The sequence below is a fragment of the Poecilia reticulata genome, chromosome 19 (genome assembly GCF_904066995.2).
Source record: "Poecilia reticulata chromosome 19, P_reticulata-male-v2, whole genome shotgun sequence".
Classification (NCBI taxonomy): domain Eukaryota; kingdom Metazoa; phylum Chordata; class Actinopteri; order Cyprinodontiformes; family Poeciliidae; genus Poecilia; species Poecilia reticulata.
The window spans coordinates 13,736,509-13,761,291 of NC_088848.1; the positions used below are offsets into that span (position 1 = coordinate 13,736,509).

At 40.7% G+C, this 24,783-nt stretch overlaps 1 protein-coding gene across 3 annotated transcripts in view; it reads right to left on the reverse strand.

The window, feature by feature from the left end:
* The window catches only part of wnk4a (WNK lysine deficient protein kinase 4a), a 47,415-nt gene that overhangs the window by 2,114 nt on the left and 20,518 nt on the right, over positions 1 to 24,783 (reverse strand). The window contains exons 3-18 of one of the 3 annotated variants that reach the window (XM_008437298.3): positions 24,540 to 24,712; positions 23,955 to 24,175; positions 22,477 to 22,634; positions 19,390 to 19,478; positions 18,510 to 18,729; positions 16,468 to 16,828; positions 14,702 to 14,871; positions 13,966 to 14,039; positions 11,155 to 11,290; positions 10,134 to 10,250; positions 7,888 to 8,061; positions 6,465 to 6,519; positions 6,078 to 6,209; positions 3,330 to 4,150; positions 2,909 to 2,996; positions 161 to 761 (exon numbers count right to left, since the gene is read on the reverse strand). In XM_008437298.3, coding sequence (XP_008435520.2) covers positions 161 to 761; positions 2,909 to 2,996; positions 3,330 to 4,150; positions 6,078 to 6,209; positions 6,465 to 6,519; positions 7,888 to 8,061; positions 10,134 to 10,250; positions 11,155 to 11,290; positions 13,966 to 14,039; positions 14,702 to 14,871; positions 16,468 to 16,828; positions 18,510 to 18,729; positions 19,390 to 19,478; positions 22,477 to 22,634; positions 23,955 to 24,175; positions 24,540 to 24,712 — 3,590 coding nt within the window. Of the gene's footprint in view, positions 1 to 160; positions 762 to 2,726; positions 2,818 to 2,908; positions 2,997 to 3,329; positions 4,151 to 6,077; positions 6,210 to 6,464; positions 6,520 to 7,887; positions 8,062 to 10,133; positions 10,251 to 11,154; positions 11,291 to 13,965; positions 14,040 to 14,701; positions 14,872 to 16,467; positions 16,829 to 18,509; positions 18,730 to 19,389; positions 19,479 to 22,476; positions 22,635 to 23,954; positions 24,176 to 24,539; positions 24,713 to 24,783 lie in introns of those variants that run through there. The other 2 variants (XM_008437300.3, XM_008437299.3) reach the window with 2 other exon arrangements.

Sequence of the window (24,783 nt, forward strand, 5' to 3'; positions counted from 1 at the left end):
AAAAAGTCCCTTGAAGAGACCAAAAAGAAAAAAAAAGCTTTTTATTTATAAGAATAAAAGTTTATATTTTTTTCTTTCCTTATGATTGCTTTCCTACTATGTAGTTACAGTAGTTTGCGTTGCATTTTCAGTGTCTGTTCAGAGATGAAACATCACTTGCTTTTCTCTGAGTTCCTGAAGTTCCTCCATCATCTCCTCGTCCTCGCTGTCCGAGTCGTCGCTGCTCAGATAGGGGGCGCTGCGGTTATAAGTCGTCAACCACAGGTTGTGAAGGGCGTTGCTGTACTGGGGGCTCCCCGCTGCTCCGTCCCACAGCCTCCCCTCCATCTCGGCGGCCGTCACAGAGAGGCCGCTGTCCGCAGAGGTCCCCATCAGACTGAGGCTGCAAGTCCTCCTCCGACCCCTCTTCCTCACCCTCGATCGCTCCCCTAAGATCCCGCCCTCTTCCTCCTCATCTTCTTCATCGTCTCCGTTATGGTGCTGATGTTGCGGCTGGCTCACGGCCCACCCCGCCGGCCTGTCCACCTTCTGGGGGATCCCCGTGAGGCCTCTGTGGAGATGAGGCTGAGGAGGGGACATGGTGAGGGAAGTGTTGAGGCTGGTTTCAGAACCCCCCACCTCCTCTGTGCTGCTCTCTGACTGGGTGTTTTTGTTGTTGTTGGCTGGCTGCGGTGCAGCGACCACTGGGACAGGGGGGTCCAAAATGTCAACACTGGGCGTCACCTGGAATCTTCCAACCGTCACAGGTGCTGACTTCACTTCTGTGATGGTAAAAGATAAAAAAAGAGGCATGTTTCCAAATGATAATGTGCTCTGCACAGAATTGAACTTCCGCAAAGTTAGTTGAATCACACTTTCTAAGAATCTGTGAGCATTTAAATACTAAAAATATCATTGGAAAAATATTAACATATGGTGCACAAATCACGAAACGAGACAATGTTGAAGTCGGTTATTAATTCAAAGATTTGTAAAAGGCCCATCTTAATGACCTCACGGCGTCTGAACCAAGTTAGATCAGCTCCATTATGAAATTAGTAACAGACTTCTCAAATCTACACCACATTATTTTTCACTGAGCTATTTTTGAGAAGGATTATGAGTAGAAAAATTGAAGTCTCTACATGTGCAAAGCTGGCAGCCATGAAGTCGATTCAACTAAATATTGACTCTGAGATGATTCCAAATAAGAGCAGTTTTTCCTCTCCCCTGGTAGAGCCGCTCGTTCCATTATCCAATGTAGTTTTTTTTTCCTTATAGAAAGTACTTCTGACTTAGCGATTCAGTGTTTAGTTGTTGATGAAGCCATCAGTTTTTTTCTTCACTAAAAAAAGTATCCCCAATGCCGTGCTTCAATTTAATAACTCAATCTGACAGTGCTTTGGTAACGAATAATGTGAATTTGAATGTAAAGAATATGACTATCATTAGATTGCATTAGAATGAATAGAAGTTAAGCGAATTGAATTTGCACTACACAATGGAAGTTTTACAAAAATGTTGGCGATGTAAACAAAAAGATTCTGAAAGATCTGCACAATGAGCCACAAAAAGCCTTACTGATCATTAAGTGATGAGAGTTTGTTGGATAAATATCCACTCATTTCTAAACTTAAGTGCTTTAACAGCAGGCAGCTGGACTGTCAAAGTAACATGATTAAAGTTTCAGGCTAACAGGATTAATGGAACAGCCACACTGCATAGAAAACATGAAAATCCTTAAACTGCATAAATAGCATGGACAAGGTATATAAACTTGTAATTAAATGGGACTGATTTGATGATTTTTACAATTCAATCAAAAAAAAAAAAGCGATCAGCATAATCAGTTCACATCTGTCTTTCAAATTATTCATTCCAAAATAATTACTTGGTTAAAGACAACTAACTGGGTCAAGGATGGACTGACGACCCGACCAGCATCTGCTGTGTCCCTTGTTGTTTAAGGAAGGAAGGAACAGCAAGGAACACGATCTAAGAACAGCCGGATTTATGCTTGGAATAAATTGAGCACAGATGGACTTTGTTTTCTGACTCAATGGCTTTTGAAAGCAATGACATAAATCCTAATAAAATGCGTTGTAGTTTGTGGCTGTAATGTGACATAATGCGAGAAAGATTAAGGGCTGCGATTAATCTTTACGCCAAAATATCAGGATGAAACAGCCAACATAAAAACCTAACTGGGTGATGTTTGTTAAAAGCTAAAAATCAATTTAATGCTTATTTCTTTCTCTCTTTTGCAGCAAATTGTCAGCCATTAAAACAATTTGTGCTCACATCTGCACACCATTAGAGACTTTGAAGTTCTGCAGTGCTGCAGTTTGCCCACTGTGGGTCCTTCTTACAGTAAACACTCAAAGTGCCTGTATTTGTAGCCTGTAAAACAGAGGGGCTCTGTTGACTGTGGGATTCTGGGGAGCGTATAAATACTGACAGGTGTAGATGTGGGAGGAGAGGCCCGTAACGACCTAAGCTGTTGACTGATTGGTCACCGCTAGTGGGTCGGGCAGCCATTACACCTACGTCTGAGTTCACATCGAATGGAACATTGCATCCAGACTCCCAGTTACGCAACAGCCCCTAATAACGTCCACAGAGAGACACAAAAGGGACTGAAAAGAACAGGAGAGTGTCTATTAAAGACATGTCAGTCGTTTTATTATTATTTATTTAAACAACTCCATGATGTGTTAAATAAAAATGCAAGAAAGCTAGTAAATGTCTCAAGTTGGATTTTGGCATTTATTTGTTTGGTTTATTTGGGGAGTAAACATAAAGATAGTACACGGACTTCATGTTCCAGGTCTCCGAGCCCTTAGTGAAAAATAAAAAAAAAACCTATTTCAGGTGTTTATGGTGCAGAGATCTGTTTTAGCAACATGAGAACGTACACAGAAACTCTTACCACATTCAGTGGAAGAAGTTTTCAGTTCTGGGCTGATGGTCCTGGCTGCAGATCCAACAGAATGCAGTTGATTGCTGAAGGAGGAGACCTGATGAAGCATAAACACAGCCAACTGAAATACATTGCAACAACAACCCAAATTGGGAAAAAAAAAAAACCCAATCAAAGTAAAATATTTAATTTCTTTGCTGAACGTGTTAAAATTAAAATTTTGGAAAATATAAAATACCTCTCCCGAACTGGTACCTGGTGTCAATTCAGTTGAGTATAATCAGAAAAATGTTCATTATTTTGGTGAGAACTAGACTGAAAGGAGATCCTGTGGTAGCTCCCAGATTTTTTCCCCCCAACTTTAAAGTATTGAAAAGTGTCTCCCTAATCATATATGTTTCTAAAATAAAAGAAATTCATTGAAACTCACAGTATTCTCTGGGCTCACTGGTGGTGATGGGGAAGCCTCTGATGAAGAATTTGACATGGATACTTCTGTTCCAGTTTGAAGCTGGGGTGAAATCTGGGCCAAGTATGGTGCCATATTGCTATCCTCCTTGTGTGGAATGGGTGAATTGGTTAGTCGGACATGCTGCTGGGGCTCCAGGGTGGCCAGCGGAGGAGTGGACGGCATGGAAGGTGGAGTCACAGGATGCTGCCACTGTGGATGATTGTTCTGGTAAAACCCGAGTCCGTCCATCTGAGGCGCCTGCTCCGGAATGTGATAGACGTTCTGAGCTGGGACGCCCACTGGCGGTGGAGTCTGGTAATGGTGCGGGTAGACGGATGGGTAACCTGACGGAGGAGCGATGGGACTTTGCAGGTGGGGGTGGAAGCCCGGATACGAGGGCATCACCTGGGTGGGCAGGTTTGGAGGGGGGATGAATGACTGAGCCATGCTCATGGCCATGGAGATGACGTTAGCTAAAGAGAATAACGGCTGAGAGTGGGAGGGCCACATGTTGGGAGGCTGTGGTGTGGGTGGGGACATGGTGACACTTTCCACTGTGGGACTTGGGGTCTCATTCACTGGACTGGGTGAGCTGGGTGTTGGCGAGGGAACAGAGGGAAAGGTAGGGTTACTGGCTACCCGAGTAAGGGGAGGATGCAGCCCTGCTGGCTTCGGAGAACCTGGAGATCCCGGATATGGGAAGGGAAAATGAGTTTGGCCCATGTAGGGTAAATGGTAGTGCTGCTGGTGGGACAGGAGAGATGAAGGTCGTTGGTGCTGATGATAGTAAAGAGGAGATCCTAAAGGAGGAAACAACAGTTATAAATGTTGCCGTGTGAACTCATCTTAGGTTTAAGACTAGTCTTTAATATTTACAGCTTTCCAAGTAGTATGCAGAAGGACCCGGTTAACCCTGTATTAGAGCAAGGGAAGCTGGACGATGTAATTAGCAAGTGAAATGGTTACAGTTCAATTACAATGCTGTTGCAGACCATGTAATAATTATATTATGCTGAGTGAATGTACATTTTTTATTTTACAAAAATTAATTTTAGCACTGAATGAATCCCAATCAATTTTGGAGAATTTAACATAACAAAAACAATGGAGAAAAAAAACTGAACCTGGGAAGTAATAGAGCTGCAGAGGCCCTTGGTTTAACCAGCTTATTGAAGGCATACCACATTAGATTACTATCCTATATCACCGTCTCTGGGTATTTGTACCTAGGTTGCTTTAATGTTGCACTTGTTTGCTACAGTTTATATTTAGAGTAATTGTATTAATTCACTGTGTAGGAAAATCCCTTTATTTTCTAGAGCTTGAAAAGTATTTCAGCTAATCAAGTTTATGCTGGATTTTCTTAGAAAATTAGATTATCCTTTGTTGTCAAAAGTTAGAGTAGCTATTTCTATAATAGAAGACTATTCTCCATTAGTGTCATTCGGCATCACTCTGTGCTCTTTAATAACAGCTCCACGTTCCATTACATATTCTCATCTGTTCCCTGTAACAATAATCAATAGGCTCCGTGGGTTTTTCAGTCATCGTCAAATATAGTGTTGTTTCCACTGGTAGTATAAATTCGTTGAAAAAAAAAAAAGTAGGATTAATATGTTTAAGTTGTGCATCAAAGTGGCTTGAAGAGTCGTGGTGGAGCACTTTATTAGTAAAGAACAGTTCTGTCGTCCTATGGCGCATAAATCTTTCGTGTATTAAAGTGAGGGTTTCCATGCTGAACAAAGACGTTTTGTTTAAAGCTCCATCTGACTGTAATTGCATTTGTAAGCCAGAACATTTGCACACAAGACTTGCGTGGCTACGCGGGGATTTAGTATCACCAGAGCAAGTGAAGCTTTCACGTTTCAGCAGTTTAAATGGAAAACGTGCGTGTGCGTGTGTGTGCGTGTGTATGGGCATACACAACTTATTGGGTTTGATTAAAGAAGTCAGGATCTCTAAATCATTCCCTGAGGAATGGTTTAGGATGTCTCAACAATGGGAGCACAGTTATAAACCACAGCTCCACTCGGTGATGATGCAAACCAGCCTCTACTTTTTCCACGCTGACGGAAACACGAGTTAGGCAACACTGTAAATGGTGGCGGGCAGCCATGAAGCATTGCGAAAGCTGCCATGCAAGTGGACATCCAGCAGGAGAAGGACACAGGGATAGGAAGAGATGAGGATACTGATATCCTCATCTCTGATACTAGATCTCTGATACTAGAGAGCCAAATGCAGCATGTGTGTCATTAGAGCAACTTCAAATGTCTGCTGCTGCGAGTTTTACGAAGGACTTGGAGGCCCAAGAGAGAAAATTCTTGGAAATTCGGCCCGAGTTTGTGCTGGCAAACAGATGTGGCTGACTATCACAACACAGCAGAGACCTCATGCTTTACAGCGACAGCATTCACAGCTCCCTGAAAGCCAGAAGGCTCCCTTCAGGTGAGGTAATTACCCAAGAGGCCCCGCTGCAAGGCAGACACAGACTGAGGCTTTGAGGTGCAGCAATGGTGGATGGCGCCATGTGGATTTCTGAACAATGCTAAGAAAAGGGTGTGAGGTGAGAGGTTGTAGAGGGGGGAGAGTGGGGGTGCTCATGAGTTGGGTGAACTGAGCTGTGACTCATTTGCTGCCAGAAGACCATTACGATTTTTCAGCAACAGTAAACAATGCTGGGTCTCTTCAGCTGGGAACCGGAGGGAGGACCGCGGTGCTGTTTACCTGGGGTGTTGTGGAAAGACTGTGAGCGTACAAGAGGTCGCCCAGGTGAAGTAATATCTGAACTCAGGACATCGCCATTAGGACAAGGGGGGGAGCCACGCGCTCCTACACTGGGGTTAGCCATACTGTAGTCTACAACAAGACACACACACACATGCATGAGAAGACTTTGAGTCACACAAAACTACGGACACACACACACATACACAAGATGATCATGCACGGTACAAAAAAAAAAAGATGCAGGAGGTTAATAGGACAGGCTGAGAGAACGACAGCACATTTAATGGGTCTCGGTGGTTTTAAATCAGAATTTTAAGAGTCGAAGATGAGTTGTTAATTTCCTCTTTAGTGGTGGATTTAGTTATTAAAACACAGGAGACTTACCTGGGAGAGAAGAAGATGAGTGTGTTCGAGGCATAAAGTGACTGTGCAGATTAGGCTGCAAAAAAACAAACGATAAAAATCAGTCAGTCAGGAAGCATTTTATTGCAACACATTAACACTTCATTGTTGGGTAAGCATAGGGGACACGCAGTAATGTGTAGAAGTCGAAAGTCGACCATCATTCCTGGGTGCATTCAAAAAATACTGCTAAAAATGTGTTTAGAAACCAATTTCAAAAAAAGATCTTCATAGTGAGTGTTTTTATTACACAAAATGTCACAGATTTGTCCATATGGGACTAAAAAGACACAGGAAATGGATGAGTGTCCAAGCTTTTATGTTTCTTTCCACAGCCAGCAAGCAGAAACACAAGCAGAAAACTTCAAATACCTCATTTCTATAAGATGATGCACCTCTATCTACATTTAGATTGTTTTTCCCGTTTTCGGTGTCAGTAAGAAGTTATATCGTCACGCTGACATTGACTTTAAACTGTTTAGGAAGGTTGTGGCAGCCAGACAAGCACAGCTTTCCAGGGATTTACAATCTATTTAAAGCGTATAATAATAGAATTTAAAAATAGTGACCTACCTAAGAATGAGCTAAGAATAAAACAGCCTACAGACAGGTGATCCTGCAGACTGGCTTTCAGGTTTTTTTCTGTAGCTCACTACTAATAATAATAATAATCTATACTTTATTTTCCCTCTAATGCATCACACATCTACAAGACTTTTCGGATTTATGTTTGGAGTAAAATATGGCACTAAAGGATCATATCTCTTCTGTGTCTCTTATCTAACAAGAAAGGAAAGATGTTTACTTCTCCTTATCCTTTTGCTTGAAGTTACCAGCATATTTTGTTCTTTGTGCTCCACAGTGGAACAGAACCCAACAGAATGAGCACTTCTTTCTCTTAAATGGACAAACCATGTCTGATAAGGCATTAGGTCATGGATTTGGGATGGCACTGCCCCAAAGAAGAATTTCTTTTTTACAGTTTCACAGAAGCTTCATTCATCAGGGATTAATATGTCGGAACATAAATTATTTTACCCACTTAGAGTTGGCAGGTACATTGGAAAGCTTCTTAAGAGCTGGAAAGAGTTTGTGCTTGTGGGAGCAAAAAAAGCGCGAGATGGAAGTGGGGTGTTTTTGTTTTTCTTTTTGTCAACCAGAAATCACATGGTTTTACATCACCAGCGCTTTTAGTAACATAATGTTCCAAATGGAAGCTGTACCATCAACAGCTTCACTGACACTTAATCTTCCGTCTTAAAAACTGTTTAAATCCAGCACTGCCTGTAACTTTTTACGCATTGCATTTAACAGCTCTGCCCAACACAGACACAACGTGACGTAATTTACAAGAGCCGGGTTAGTATGATTTTGTTTAGCAGTATCTGGATAGATGGCTGCTAACCTGTGAAGAAGACAATGAGTTAGCCACGCCACTGGAAGCCAGCTGGGCGAGGCGATGTCCGCTGTTGTGAACCGACGGGTCTTTGGACATCAGAGCCTCTGCCCGTTTGATGATGTCTCCCATTCGGTGGATAAAGCCCTCCTTCTCAGACGGAAGGATGAATTCACTTCGAATCTAGAAGGCAACGGGAGAAGTCATATTACTCAAAGTTATTACTTCTTTGCTAGCCGATTCTCACACCCTCTAGGTTTAAATATACAGTTTTACAGTTATACAGCAAAGGTGCAAATAAATACTAAGAAAATGCCAGCTATTATTAGCATGCTCCGATCCAACAGGAAAGCACTGACATCAGAAAAATGATCTGTCAGCATAGAACGCCTCTGGAAAATGCAAAAAAGCAAACAAAATAACTTTATTTTTAATGATCTAAGCACAAGGTGAAGACTTTGCCCTTGCATATGCATAGGTGCTTGGATAACTTGCAACAGATGCTGTATATCATAAATGGTCTCCATTTGTATAGCACCTTTCTAATAAGCTGGATTTGCAAAGTGTTTGAATTGTGCTTCTCAGTCACAAAATTACAGATAGGTGCCTCTGGAAGTATTTTGGGGGTTTACTTTCTTGTCCAAAGATGCGAAACATATGGAGGGGCAATGAACTAAACCAGAATCAAAGCCATTAGAGGGGAACTCGTTTTACAGCCAGAGGCAAGGCTCCTGCAAGCTCAAATGAACGGGATCATTATGGGGTCTCAGTTTTACATCAAACAATTTTTTTACGCCAACTTTTCCGACTTGGCTTTTGAGTGGTGGAGAAACAAACCGGTTCTATTACAGGACCAGCTAAAAACGGGAAACTATTTGATAGAAAAGCCCTAACAGTGTAGTTTATCATCTGTTTTATTACTAAGCCAAAAGAGACAAGAGCGCTGCTATATTTTTAGGTACCTTGAGTGTCACCTTTTCTTGTAGCACGTTATGTTGTAGTACCATTCACCCAATAAAATTGTAGGAGAGCTCAATAATTAACGGATGAAAAAAAGCTTGCATTATGATTATAAGCATCTTGGCAGTATGAATATTGTACCCACAGATACTGTAACGATATGTTTTGTAAAATATTGTGCATTTTTGATTCATTTTATTCAGTTTTAGCTTTATTGTTCTAACTTGAGCATTTATTTATGTAACGTTTGCCAACAGAAAAGATGTCGTATTACTTACAATGAGGCGTGCCTATTTAAGTACAATTAAAGATTAGCCATATGAATGTCTTTATTCACTTTGCTTGATTGCAAAGCTTGAAAACAGGCATCCAACAAAAAGTTGCCTAAGGCTTATTATCATAACTTAGACATCTAATGTAAAATCTAAGCTATACCATTTTATGCTTTGCTTTAAGCTGCCGTTTTAGTGCGTGATTTTTTTTTTGACAGCATAGCACATTTCAGCTCATTTAAAGCTCAGTGCCGAGAACCACAGGGCTGTTTGTGATGCCAGGTTTCCCCTGCTGTGCCCAGACACAGTAAACAAAAGCCCACTGTATTTTAGAGTCAGGGAGGCGGCAAATTGAGTGAGCGAAGTGTGCTGCTGCTGTAAAACGCCGGTCCATCGCGTCATGTTCACAAACAAATCTCTTGCATGTACACGGCCTCTTCACCTTCAAGCATCTGGTAAACTCAAAAATGTTAAGATACGGAGGGAATTGCTTACTGGCATTACGAATCAGGTGTATTTGCAGACGAGGTAAAGTAACTGTAAAGCTGTCCTGAAAAATTCATTTCTGCATTTCTTGATGAGCCTATAAGGGTTTAAGACAGCTTTTACTCCTTTAACTTCTGTATACTTTCTGTATCCTGTCTCTAAATGTGATATTGATTTAATTTACCTAAAAATTGCTCATGTCATGAACCCTGAGGCGCACAGAAGCTGCCGTCAGTCTAAAATCTGTCCACAATAAAAAAATAACACATTTTTCTCTTGGCTTTGTTATCTTTCTCCAGCCAACAAAAGTTGAATAAATTAGGCTTGATTTTACAAAGCTAATTGTAAAATTAATTACCTTTGATTTTACAATTAACTGAAAATTCTCAGTGTTGAAACTTTTCAATACTCATCCCCTCAGGAGTTGCGGGGCAAAGCAGAAAAACTTACTGTCACTACTGATTATTCCTGATGAATATGAAATAGTAATTTATAGATTTAAGGATAGGTTTATCCCCGCTTCGGTTTGTGACTCACCATGACAGCGGCGATGTCTTCTGGGTTATCTCCGTCCAGATCAAACTTAAAGGTCACCATCTTGTCATTGTGTGTCTGAAGCTGACATTCGACAACCCGGTCCACTTTATCAGAAAGCTGCAGAGACAGAGGGAATCAACAGTAATGGTGTTGAATGCTGAGAGACAAAAAGAGAGGAAAATATTCTTGTTTAACTGCAGAAAGACGAGTCTGGTGTTTTATTAGTTAGTCGACATTTTCCATTTTCTGAGCGTTTCAGTTTCCCGACTCAATTTTTATTTTTCAAATTTCCTTTAGTTTCCAAATTGTATCTGTCATTATTTTTGTCCCACTTGATCTTTTTCCAGATGGAATCTCTTTCTACTAAGTGAAAGTAAAAGCATAGGTGCCCTCCTTTAGCCAGCTGACCAGCAGAGCACAGGAACAGGTGGGGGAGAAGAGATAGCAAGAAAAAACTCAGGTAAATCCACCTATTTGTCTGGCATCTTATTAAAAAAGGACTTTAAACTGTAGGGACAGAAATTTTAGCAAAGTAACTTTTTAAAATCTTACTTTACCTTGATAATTAGAGTCAATTTATCTGTAGGTTATTACAGTCAGTAAGTAAAAAAAAAATATAAACAATGTACTTGTGTTGTTTCTTTGCATCCAGATTAAAAAAAATAAAAATCTAAAAGGCCAAACCCAGACCACATAGCAACCCCATGTTACAATGTATACTCTCCGACCAAATGTATGTGCGTGTTGTTACATGCGAATCTAGACTCGGCCAAAACATGGTCGTTAAAATGATCTCAGAGTGTTCTGAAGAGGACAATAATGTGTGGTCGTCAGAAGGGGAAAACAAAAAGCTAAGACGCTGATCCGAAGTCAAATAAACAGCGTGGAGTCGGACCACAAGCTCAAAAAAAGAAACGCCTAATGAAATAATTCAGTCAAAGCTGATTTGTTAGTTAATCTTGTGAGGGGAGAATAAAAGTGCCCGTTTGAAGGTGAAGGCAATCCAATGAATCCACTGTACCCCTGTGATGCGAAGCCGCGAGCGCGCCCTCCGCCTGAACAGCTTCGCGGCCGTTCGCCTCGCAGCCGTTTTCTCGCTCTTCTCAGGCAGGCCTTCGTAGCCGTCGCTCAAGCCTGACGTTACATCGGAAGCGTAGCTGCAAAAAAATAAAAAGATGGCAAAAAATAAAATAAAAAATTGGTGTTGACTCTTAGTTTGAAAAGCAAACATCCTCATAAGCCCAAATGTCACCTCGAATCTAATGGCAGTCAGCACAAACGAACTTTAAAAATCGTTGTTGACAGCTGTCATCGACAAGTGAAGTGTAAAATTCAGCGTCCCTAATTATAAACAGCGCTCCTGAGTGTCACATAAAGCATAATGTGTTGCATCTGTTTATTCCCTGGTTGTTTATAGTCAAATCAATGCAAGTTTGAACTGTTTCTTCAAAGTCTACAGGAAGCTGTCGAACGTCTGACGGAAGCAGCACACTTCCACGTATTGACGCCATGAGTAGGTTTTGGGGTTTCAGATGGCTGGTAAATAGTTTCAGCTAATTGCATCTCCTGGGTCTTTTCAGATCACTGCGGTTACAAGCTCCCCTCCGTCCACTTCCCCGACGCAAGCTGCAACCATTTAACATAGCCTACATGCTTGGCAGCCTTCACCTGCCTCTGTTTAAATGTTCTCTACCTCATGGTGGACTTCAGCTTAAAGGGGAGCATGTTGTCACCTCCTGAGAATAAGCCAAACAAAGCAAGAGTGAACTTATGTGGTGATGCTGCAGTCGTCCTGTTTCTGATCAGAGGTAATCAGGACCTGTGTCAGAGGAACAGCCGGGACTGTGTTTGCTGTTCTCACTAGAACATGGTGGTGATGTTCAAAAAATGACACTGTAAGTCGTTTCATTTGAAGACAGAGTCAGATTGTCTCTGGTTATTATTACTCTTGTTACACTTCTGCGTGAAAAGACTTCAGCCGCACCCGTTCCTTTCAAAAGGCCAAGAAGACTTTCTTGTTTTTATTAAGTAATAGTTACCAAGATCCTCTGGAGGTGTTTTTGGTGGTTTTGTTTTTCTCTTGATATAGTCTTCCCTTTGACAAAAATAAGAATGAGGCCTTGTTTTTTTTTTTGTTGTTGTTTTTAAGGCAAAGATATGTGAATTATTCAGCTTCATTATTCAAGCTGAATGATGAACCACTTCCGTGTCATGTTTTGAAATGATACCACACCTTGAAATGATCTCTTCCTATTTCCTTTTTTGCACAATCTCTCTACATTGTCATAGGTCTTTACGTTTACCCACAGTTTCTCCATAGAACCTCAGAGTTTTATGGTGCTTGCACTGGGATAAATGAATAGAATCCGCTAAACTTTGATTAAATATTAATAAAAATTAACACCGACTCCTCCTTGAGCCAAAGCCATTGTTTAGGGATAAAGCTTAAATGGTTTGAAGTGGCGATGGTCTGACAAAAAAGTATAAAGAGTTTTGTCCCCAAAAGTATATCACTATTGTTAGTTTTTGTTTTTTTTGTGGCTACTGCTCCTTTAGATCTGGTCGCAGGAGTCCAGCTCTCTCTTGAAAGGGAAGTAATATATATATGTCTATGTCCCTGAATTCCCTCTAAAATCTGATCAGTCCATCGGACATTCACAAACTCTGTGGTGACATTGTTTAGCTTTTAAACTGTAACTGCTATGAAACAATCTTATTTGCAAAATCGTTTCACATCAGCCATTTTGGAGAGTTTTCCCGCATACATGTCCAGTTTAAGATCGAGCCACTGCATCTTATCCAGACTTAAATCTGGACCATGACTTTGCCAGACCTTTAATTAGTTACTTTTTTTTTTTTTTTTTTTAGCTATTCTTGTTCCTTTCTTAGTTGACTCATAAACAAAAACATGACTTTTTTTTTTCTCATCTGGTTTTGAATTTCAAGCCACAGATTTAAATCTGGACTGTTACCTGGCCACTCCTGGCCGTAAGGGTGACATAAAAAAAGACAGCAGAAAATCGACAGAAACTATAAAATAAAAGGTTAAAAAAAAAATTTATTTCAGGGCTGTGTTGTTGAATTGCGCATATAAATTAAAGTTGCTAAAGTGATGACTCAAACAACAACCACAATTACAGCTGCACAATATTGAGAAAGTATGAGTGACCATCACTATGGTGATATCAATGTAATTAAGTCGCATTTTTAGGATTGCTTCTTTTCTCATCATTGTGAGGTTCCCATTGCCTGATCTGCATTTCTTCCAATAAAATGAACAGAGGAAATAGTTCATCAAGTTGTCAATTTTTATTGTAAAATTGCAAATAATGCAATGACATGCACAACTAATATTTTGCATCTCTAACCACAATGTTAATCAAATAAAAAGATCGATAAAAAGCACTTCATCTTTGCAGTGCAACAACAATAACTACCGAATAGAAGACGTTTAACCCACGCGATTTCCAAGACGTACGTATAAGAACATGATTTTCCTCGTCCTCTCCCAGACGCCACGCTGAGAGCAAAGCCTCTCCCACTAACGCCCACCAACTTGGAAAGTCAGCTCTGCACAACATCTGAGACACAGTCGAAGAGAACGCTGCAAGGGTCCACCGTGCCTCGCTTCAACAAAAACACAGAGCAGCCCGCGATTGCCCCAGGCCTGTTGTTTCAGCCCCACAGATGTGGAGCAAAGAGGGGGAGTTACATTTCCTAAAATACCAAGCTAATTTTTCAGGTCTCTAATGTAAATATTAAAGATAGAGTAGGGCTCTATTGTGCAATATAAGGATCAGACAGTTGTAGGAGGTCAGATCAGAAACTTTACCTGTCCACAGGAGAGTTGAACCCACTCGGAGGACCTGAGCTGCCATGTTCTGTGTTGCTGCAGACTGCAATGCTCTGTAAAAACAAATAAAAACTGGTTTAGCTTTATATAAAGATGGAAGCTCGAGGAATTCTTTGCTCCAGATTTTTTTATTTATATTAACCCAATTCGCTATTTAAACATTGGTGTTGATATGTAGCTAAAAAGTAAACCGATGAACCATAATCAGTGCTTAGAGAAAATCAAGCACAACATGGCGGCACTGGAGGAACTGCACATATGAACACAGCTCAGGAGAAACGGTTGATGGGAAAACTTAATTTTGTTTCCACAAAACAAGCTTTTATGGTAAGATTCCAGGAAGAATGCCACTAATAAAGGAAAACTATGAGAAACTCACCACATGTCATTTAAGGGACACAACAGCCAAAGCCCAAACCTAAAATCCAATCAAGAATGTGTCACAACCCTGAAACCTGATGTTCGAAGATGCTCAAACCTTCAGTCCAATCTGAAGGTTTTGCACTATTTTCCTGTCAAAATAACTCCAGAGCAGTGACTTTTTCCTACAACATATTGTCAATGCAAGTGTGTGTCAGCTTTGGTTGCAACAGGTGCAGACAACCATCCCTGAAGAAATGAGGTTTTGTAAAGACGTGTGTTCTGCCGCCGCCGCCACCCCATCCCCACTTGAGCATTCCACTTTGACAACAAACTCTTTACTGAGGCAGCTCACCGAGGGGAAGCGAAGTGCTGGAATGGCGAGGCCGTTTACAGCGGGGGTGTTGGCGCGCGTGGTCAGAGGGGTTGAGGGGGTCGGAGGGGTCGCAGGCCCGTTGAAGCCGCCGGCCTCCAGTGGATCCTGAAGGCCAGAGGAACTCAGGTCGCCGTCCGTTTCACAGTCAGCTGTTTCAACAAACCAAAAAAAAAAAAACAATATTAGATTGTAACCAGCTGTGACCTGAAAAGAAATGACTTGTACTGTACAGTACAAGTCAACTGATGACCCTCAAAGTGCAATACGCCATGCAGGCAAACTCATAGAAATGGGTTGGTCCGTTTAGACCAGATCAGATTAACTTAAGTTTGTGACTGTACAAGAGGTTGTTGACACTGTTTTTTTTTTTTTTTCTTTTTGTAACTACAGCAAAGACCTCGCGCTCACCATGAGATAAGACCTACAGGGGTTGAATAATTCAGTTATCTACAGTGTCACATTTTTGTGTTTTGGTCTAGTACATGTTGAGATCTGAACGATCTCTGTTCTGTACAGCTGTACATCTAATACAGTGGAAACATTTCTTTGGTACACCTTGAGGTTTGAAAGACTTAGCTCAGCACCTTTTATTTACAGTATCTAAAGTTGACCTTAAAGTTATCATGCTTCAGTAGTACATGCTACTAACAGAGCTTTAACAGACTCATTACAGAGCATTGCATAATTGTGAAGTGAAACAAATATGACGCACAGCATCCAATTTCCTTCTAATGAATAAAACAAGATTCTGCTTCATACTTGTCGGCATCATTCATGTCTCTACCAGAGATGCACATATAGAGACTGAGACTTTTGCATGATTCTTCTCCGCAAAGCAGCTCAAACAGAGACACATTGGATGGAGAACATCTGTGAAAATCAAGTTTCAAGCCTTTCCACAGATTTTCCATCTGGCTTAGTTCTGAATTTTGGCCGGGCCACTCTGAAATAGGAATACGCTGCGATCTAAATCATCGCATCGTGGTTCTCCCTGGGTATGTTTATGGCTGCTTGTCTAACTGAAGGGTTGTGCTGCCACACCAGGTGCGTCACTCTCTTTGCATTTTCCAGTGACGGATTGAGCAGCGCTCTGTGAGATGATCAAGGATTAAGGTACTGTTTATAATTAAACTCTGCTTTAAACCTCCCCACAACTTTCTCTCTGACCTGCCTCTTGTGTTTCTTAGGCTCCATTGTGTTCCTCGTTCTGGAACAAACTTCTGAGTGTTTCACAGAAGAGCTAGATTTATGCTTAGTTTAAACTGGGTTCCAATAATTAGGAAACTTCTTCAGGCAATTGTAGCAGTGGGTTTTATTTAGCATGGAAGTGTTAAATTGTTGTTTTTCCTTTAATTCTAAAAAATAATTGAAAACCATTTTTCTTCCATTTAACAATTATGAACTACTTTGTTTGTCATAAAAAGTCAAATTAAATACACTGATTCTTGTAGTTGTGACATCACAAATTCTGAAAAAGTTCATGCGGTGCAAATACTTTTTCTTGTACTCCAGATGTTGATTTATTAATAACAGTAATAATCAAACTGCACAACAATATTCTGATAAACCCTTAGATACTTTTATTTGCCATTGTATATTTTATTATCAAATTGCTTTTAAAGAAAATTTTATTTTAAGTTAATTGACTTTTTTAGACTTTAACCGCACTCAACACCTGACAGGGATTTGTAAGCATAAAAAAAAACATGTTTCATGATGTTGGGTTGTAAGATCAGGCTGCTCACAGTTAGCAGAAGACAGGCTGTTGCTGCGGACACGGAAGTGCTGGTCTGCCTCGGGCTCCTCTGGCTCTGCGGGGTAGCTGGAGCTGACACCAGAGTCTGCAGAGCTGGTGATGGGGGAGGAAGCAGCGGCCAAAGGCGACAGGGCCGGGGTGGGGGACTCTGCTGCAACAACATCAGTGACCTTCGGTGAAGGTGGCTGAGACTCTGGTTCTTCCTCTATTACTTCCTGTGCCTCCTTTTTTTTGCGCTCCTCCGCCTGCCGCCTCAGCTTCTCCCTCTGCCTCTTGATGGTCGTCACTCGGTCCCGTATGGCCTTGGCTACGATCTTAAAGTCTGCCTCGCACACAAAGCCGAGCACGACCTGCAAAAATGCATAAATAAAAAAAACACAACACACTGGTTACGGTGCATTAAAATGCTGTGCATGCGCATGTGTTGATGCAATATGCACAACATGTACGCAGGTCTGCTGACCTGATCAGGCACGCACTGACATTTGCGCTAACAACGTTTGTTTTGCGACAACACACACGGCCTGCTTCTCTAGGTCGTTTCAGGTTCTCGAGTTCTCTTCGGTCCAGCAGAGTAGCTCGCGCTTCCTCTCAACACATGGTCAGATTACAGCGGAGCGGCCGGACGAGATGTCCCCTCCCGATACCAGATTTGATCTTGATGAAATCTTTAACAAAGGCGTAAACAATTTGGGAATTGTGGGCATGCTTTTTCATTAAAAGTGACCTCTAAGAGGGGAGTTGCTTTGAGAACATCAGGGCCCGTTTCGCAACGAGCACAAGAGTCGCTACATTATTAAAGGGATGACGTCAGCTGCTTCCTGAGCTGCTCGCTCACATTTCCAGCCAGTGATGATTAAATGTTGCGGTGTGACCTTGACCGTCTCTCTCAAAAAAAAAAAAAAAAAAAAAATTATTTTTACATTTACATATTTCAATTCATACTTTCCACATTGAAACTTTCCAGATATTTTACGGGCTTGTTTTTAAGGAGTAAGTTCAAAATGTCAGGAATAAACTACTGTGGAGAAAGGAAAGGAGGAAGGAAGGAACATTATTCTACTGATATTAGTTGGTTATGTAATCTGGTTATTTAGCCTGGTAAAAAACCAGCCCCTTGTTCTACACTCTGCTTCGTACTGACAGTTTGGTCTCTCAACTGTTGAGAAACTATTGCTTCTTGGACGCGTCGACTCTGTTGAAGTTTTACATTTTACCCGTTCGCTAACATTTCCCCATGACGTATGTAATGCGCCAGTTTGACTCTTAAGCGTACCGGAAATTGCCTGCGGTGTAAACAACCATCCTCCACCGCAAAGAGAAAAGTGCCGAGCCGAACGAGGCGGCTGTTAATGTTAATCCAATATTTGGAAGTGTGGCTAACACTAACTGAGCCGTTTCGTTCACTTTCTACGCCGCCATTGTTAAAACTACGGGCAGACTAGGATTCTAAAGCTGCCGGGCTGCACCTCCACTAGCCCACTTTCCTTTTTTGCGCAAACTGCTATTCTGGAACAAAAACTGAACAGATACCAAAAAAAGCAGCCAAAGTTGAAAGGTAAGCTTTGGAAGACATGCATAAAGTCTGGATAACTATTGACTAAGGCTCATTTGAAAGCTTACAAGGATTCAAGAGTGGTTCAAAATAAATGTACAGTACCACAAATGTGTCTAAAAATTACCAACAGATGCTCTCGTTAACCATCAAGCCTTCTAGCTTTAGGGACATGGCGAACTCCTTTCTATCGCTTCCTTTTCGACAGCCCATTAAAAGCCACCAACGCCATCAATCAGGACCAGAACTCAGAGAACATTTCCGGGTTAATCGGAAATGAACCCGGAAATTAACTTCCGAGGTTACTGCTTCTACATAATGCTGCTTCTACATGATCGGTTCCGCTCTAATGTGGAAACAATTACGAAAAAATTCCTAGCTAAAGGCTGCTTCGAACTGGGTCAGCAGAGCTGTAAAAAAAAAAAAAAAAAAAAAAAAAAAAAAAAAAGACGTCCAATCTCGGTGCGCCAGCCTACCATTTCCTGAGCCACCTCCTCGGGCACGTCCTTGTAGAGCTCGAAGAGGAACTCGATGGCGTTGTTGTCCTTGTACTTCCCGTGAAGCTTCTTGGTATCGTCGATGCGCAGCCACAGCTTCAGGCCAGGCTTCACCGTGTCGTCCTCCTCCGCCAGCTCTACGTGAACGCCGTTGTTCTCCTGGAAGAAGGGGTGCTCCAGAAGGTCCTGAATGGTATACCTGAAATACAAGCAGCCACATTTATTTCAACTCGTGTCGTGTAACTTAACCCTGAAGATATTTTTTAAGTTTAGGGGGAAAAATGTTTGTAGGTCACACGTTATTCTGGATCATTACTAAAACTACATTGCCTTGATAAACTAGTCATAAAATGCTATTCTTTTATGTTTTGTCACATCACATAAAAAACATTGATATATATATCATTAGTAAATATTAGCTTGAGTAAAAGGGAAGTTGACATGTCAACTCTGCTGCAGTTAAAAGTTAGACAGACAGAGCTAACCTGAGGGCAGTCATTAAAACAAACCTGTTTAAAGCTGCAAAAGACTCGATGCCAGGCTGGGACTGAAAACTATGCAGCCAGAGCTACAATGTAATAGTTTCGATCAAAGCACATTAACAGGTCAGAATGACCCAGTCAAAACTTAGACCTAAAGTAGATTACTGACTCAGGAAGGCTAAAAATAAATGCATGCCTCATGATAATTTGTATAAAAGAAATTAAAGCAACTTGTCTCTTTCCTTGTACTTCATAGGTAGATGCCTGTGTCCCATAAATTTCTAAAAAAGCACACACAGGGCCATTGTGATCAGACAAATCGTGGGAAAGCCCGACAGGTGTGAACATGAAAAGCCAGCGCATGTTTTTGTTTTCACCTTTCATCTTTGATCATGCGAATGCAGCCCTCGATAATCTCCTTGAGTTCTGGGACTATGACTTTGTAGAAACTGTCAGGTTTGATGCCCTGTGAACACAAAACATAACGAGAGTTTCAACACAGTCCGTTTTTACAAACCAGCTCATTCACTGGTTTCCTGTTTGTCTTTAGGAAGAACAGAACTATTTCGGCTAACTGTCACTTGCATATTTCTCCAGTAAAAACCATTTCCCCAATTTAATGCGTGTTGCTGCAGTCATCTGCTTTGTGACATCTGTCACTAGTTGGAATGACATCTGGGTGAGCGATCACACCAGCAGATCATAAAAATAGGGGACAAAAAAAAAAAAAAAATCCCCAAAATGCAGTTTTTGCTATATCTTTTTACCTGAAGCACAAAAGAAAACAAATGGGAAAAGCCAAGCCGGTTGTCTGAATGCTATCAACAGAGCACAGATAGATTACAGAGGAGTCACAATCCCTGCAAAAACAACGATAACAGAGGAAAAAAAACAAAAAAAAAGGCAAGGTCAGAAAGACGTACGGCATGAAGATATGCAAGCATCCGGAAGATGTTATGTCCCAACACTCAAACATAATTATGTACCAGTTAAAGGCAGAGTCCTACGTCACGTTATCACATCTAAACACTGCCGCGTTATGCAGCGACTGATGGGTTCTATAACCACATTGAATTTATCAGAGATGTTCCCGGCTTCCTGTTTCAAAGAGACAAAGAGCAGATCTTTGACAAAGCACAGATGACGTGAAGATGTTTACTTTTTCTCCATAAGTGCACTTTGTCTTTTTTTTTCTTTTTTTTTTTCTATCTTTAGGGGACTGATAGGGAAAGCTTAGATAAAAGCAACCTTTCAACCTAATTCATTTAAAGCTTATAAAGAATAAAGGCACAAACAGGGGACGCCTAAAAACTACTTACTGGTATTTAACTTGTAAAATGTCCCTTGCCTCAGAGAGCTTTGGATTCTTTTTAAAGCTTGCCTCATAATGAGACCCCTCAGGATAAATCAGTCCATCCTTGATCTAAATCACATTTGTGACTCTGCTCCTTTCCTGTGGTGAGAAAGGTTTGGGATAAGATCATGAGAAATATGCTGGTGTCATCCCCACTCTGTTTGCTGCTTTGTTTATTTTTTTTATCTAAATGAATGAATACTTTGACATATCGAAAAAAAAAAAAAAAGAATTATTTTGAAACTATATATATATATTCTGATGCTAATATAATCAGTTGCTTTTAGTCCAGAGGCATACAAAATTAGTAACGAATACAATCTAAAGGAATGTAAATAATCGCAAGGGGCCATGTCAGCCCTGATCTCAATCCTACAGAAATTTTGGAGGCAGATCTGAAAAGGTGCGTGCATATGAGGCGGAAAACAAACTGATTCACTTGCACCAAATCTGACCATTAACAGGGCAAGATTCCAGCCAACTACTGTGAGAAACGTATGTAGAGATACCACAAATATTTGACCCAGTTCTACTGAATACTAAAGATACGTACGTAAACTTCTGAAATTTAAGTTAAAAAAAACAAAAACTCTCTTTGATTACATGGTTGTTTAGGAAATATTAATAACTTCAAAGACGCAAAACCATTGTGAATATATAGTTTCCACTGTATCAGTTGAAGTACTTTTTAATCACCATTTTGGTCCCAGATTGTAATAATCCCTGAAAAAAAATCGGGGTGCAATTTTTAATCCATTTTGCTCATGTCGGATTAAAGTAAATGTTGTTTTATTCATTATTCAAATACATCCACAGAAACAAGCAAACTCTCCTTTTCGGTTCTTTAGGCAAATTATGAACTGAATGAGTCTGCAGACAGGATCCAAGAACATGTCTCCTCTTCTTCCAGTTGTTTTATACGTCCAGACTAATTTATTACTTATGATCATCTAATTATCTAACCTCTTCAAGCAGATGTCAGACACTAGGGGTGGGAACTACACAGTTTTTAGTTTGTAGTTAATGTTGGAAAAGATGCAAAGTTGTAGAAATTAACTGCTACACGTCTCTGACGGTCCAGGGAACATTATCATAAGTTCTGCTGGCGAGGCAACCCAACTGGCAGTAGTCACCGTATTACTTTCCAGCCTCCATCAGACGTTGTTTACTTTTAATACTTTGACACACGGGAAAGAAACAGCCGTTTTGTAGAGTAAAGAGTGAGACACTATTTCCAAAACATGTAATTCTGCCATCGCCTCCTCTCGCCAAGCCTCACCATCATCGCAGCAACGAGTGCTCAAGAAAAGCAAGAAAAACTTAAGAGGCTACTAATGTACTGTTTTTTTACTGTTCCAGAACAGTATATACTGTGTGGCACAGTATATATTTTACATGCTCGTTTGGAGAGAGCAGTCTTTCTGCCATTCTTCGATGGAGTATCGGCATCATAATAGGTGGCTAAAAGATCTCAATAAACTGATACAGCTGATAATCGGGAGATGGTTGTTGAAAGAAGGATGCTTCCTAAATTGAAGTACCACAACCTTCAATTTCCTTTAGAATAATGTATTTCTGAACCAAATTAAATTAATTTATGCGTGCAACTCCACTTTTTTTAAATTATTTTTTTTAGATTAAACAGATGCACTTCTGCTTTACATAAACTGTTCCCTCCAAAATATTTAAAAGTTAACAAATATCTGAGAAATATCTGAGAAATATCTACCAATAAGTCGCTTCAGTTTTCTACTCAGACATTGCTCTGGTGTAAAGGAAGTTTCTTTGAAAGCTACAAGCAGGACCAGTCAAACTGGAGCTTTACACGGACCCTTAATGGGCAGAACATGTGTGTGGTTGCACCTTAATCATAGCCTGAACGCAACCGAAATGTCCTGGTAGTGTTCTGTACAAAGCTCCTAACATTTACCAGACATGACAAAGACCTGCAGTCCCTGCTATCTAATTATTTAGGATGTCAAACATCAAACATTATCATTAACGAAGTCTTGGTTAGATTCCAGATGAAAGTAAGCTAGCGCATGGGGACCATTATGCTAAATACAGGGGAGGGGAATGAGGTGACCCTGCTTTTCCCCCCTTTACTTACACTGGTGACTTTGCGGTAGATCTGTGCAGCATTTTGGCACTCGTAGTACGGGTACTCGGACGTGGCCATCTCCAGGATGCACATTCCCAAGGCGTAGACGTCCACTGCTTCGTCGTACTTTTCCTCGTACATCTCTGGGGCCATGAACTCCGGAGTTCCTGCCAGGGATTACAGGGCATTACATTTATTCAAACGTATTTGGATCAATATGTTTGCAGCATCTTGCAAACATGATACTTTCATATTATTATATTATTGTCTAATAATGGGCCCGTTAAGCTCTAACCAACAAGAGATCTAAAGCATTTGCAGAATCAAAAGTTAATATCACTTGTCGCTAGCAAGTTTTTGTCAATACAACACAGGATTAGAAATAGCTTAAAGTAGCAGAAACAGCAAATGGAGAGTTCCAGAGAAAAGTGACCGTGTATTATTTAATTTGGAGTGATAGTATTTTTGACTTTGGAGTATCATTGGAAGATAATAGTCGCTCTGTTGCTGCTAAATGTCCATGTGATCTCAGAGTGACATTTTTTGAGTGGGACCACATAATAGTGAAGATACATAGTAGATATCTGTTAGGAAGGGAACACGGAGCCAACTTTTAAAAGAAATGAAAAACATTTCTTTTAAAGTATGCTCAAAAATCTATTTTCTAAGGGAAGAGGCATTTGTTCATAGTGACGTTACGGTAAAAATATTGTGTGTAACACAAAAAAATGCACACCACAACAACAACAACAAAAAAAAGTGTGGAATCTTAATTGCTAATTAAAAATAACAACAGTAATCGACAAGCTGCTTCTTCAAGCCACAAATATTTACAAAGTCTATGGCGCAACTGGAAGCAGTTTTCAAATTTAATTCAGAAGTATGTGAGGTATGATAGGGAAAAAAACCCATCTGAATTGCAGAAACATCCTACCACTAAATAAAAAGTGTCAAGACAACCCTCCATCACCAACATTGAGACACATGCTAGTAAAAATCTTGATTTAATAATGAGAAAGCACCAAAAACAAGTCGCCGTCTCATAACAATGTGTTTAACTACAAATAGTACTGAAGCTGTATTACTTACTAAACCAAAACCCTCAAAGTCCTGCACCAATGTTTTCTGTGGTGAAAGGCTGCTTCCCCTTTTATTTTGCTTGACCGTAAAGTGTTTCACTTAAACCTGTTTGACTAAATTTGAGCAGCAGTCTGTGAGAGAACAAACAAATCATTCTCCAACTCACTCCTGCAACTTTCTAAATTAACTTGATAGAGCAATTTCCAGCTTAATTAAAGCCAATTTAAGAACTAAGTTGCTTTCTAAAGCCAGCGGAAAGTTAAACAGAGACTATGATTGCTTGAGAGGAGGGATAACAAACAAAGAAAAGCAGTGTCATTTTGAACGATTTTCCCATAATTACAACGCGCCACATGCTAGGCTAACTGTGTTCTGCGGATGTCCCGTTACTGCCAGGCATTACTTACCAATGACACTTTTAGCAAATGAGGCACTTTTGAGAGTGGCCAGCCCCAGATCTCCGATCTTAACAGAGCCAGTGGGGCCGGTGATGAAGATGTTGTCACACTTGAGGTCCCGGTGGATGATGGGGGGAGTGCGTGTGTGCAGGAAGTGAAGCCCCTTGAGGATCTGCCGACTCCAGCGTTGCAGCAGCTTCAGCTTCATCTCCTTGAACCTCTTCAGATACCTAAAACACAGAGAGGTCTGATTCAACACATTGGCCTAAACATATCCCGGACATTACACAGCGAGAAGCGGAAGCTTTTAAGAGCCATAAAGAACTTCATTCGGCATTCTCACAGTCAAAAGGAGGTTTCTAAACTTGGCAAGTTTACAGAATTTTCTCCAAGCAATTTCAAAGTAGAACTTTTTTTTTTTTTTTTTGCTCTGTAATTTTTACCTACTTTAAAAGTGGAAATTAAGCTGTCAGTCTTGACAGAGATGTACTTATTCGTGAGATACACGGGTGTTACACAGAACAAAAACTTCTTTTAATCTGAGACAAAAAGAATGAAAATGTGGAATGAAAAGAAGAGGTTCCAGACACTCACGTCTTGAGCGTGCCCGAGGTCATGAGTTCAGTCACGAGGATGATGCACTTGTGGCCCTTCACCGTTGACTTCCAGGAGTCGTGGAAACGTACGATGTTTGGGTGCTGCAGGCCTTTGAGCATCTCCACTTCCTCGCTGAAACGCTGTCGCTCCGCTTTGGTCAGCTTACGTGTCTACGAAGGGATAAAGTAAAAAAAAAAAACAATTGAGGAAATAGATTTGCACAGCTTCGCTTTCATTCTCC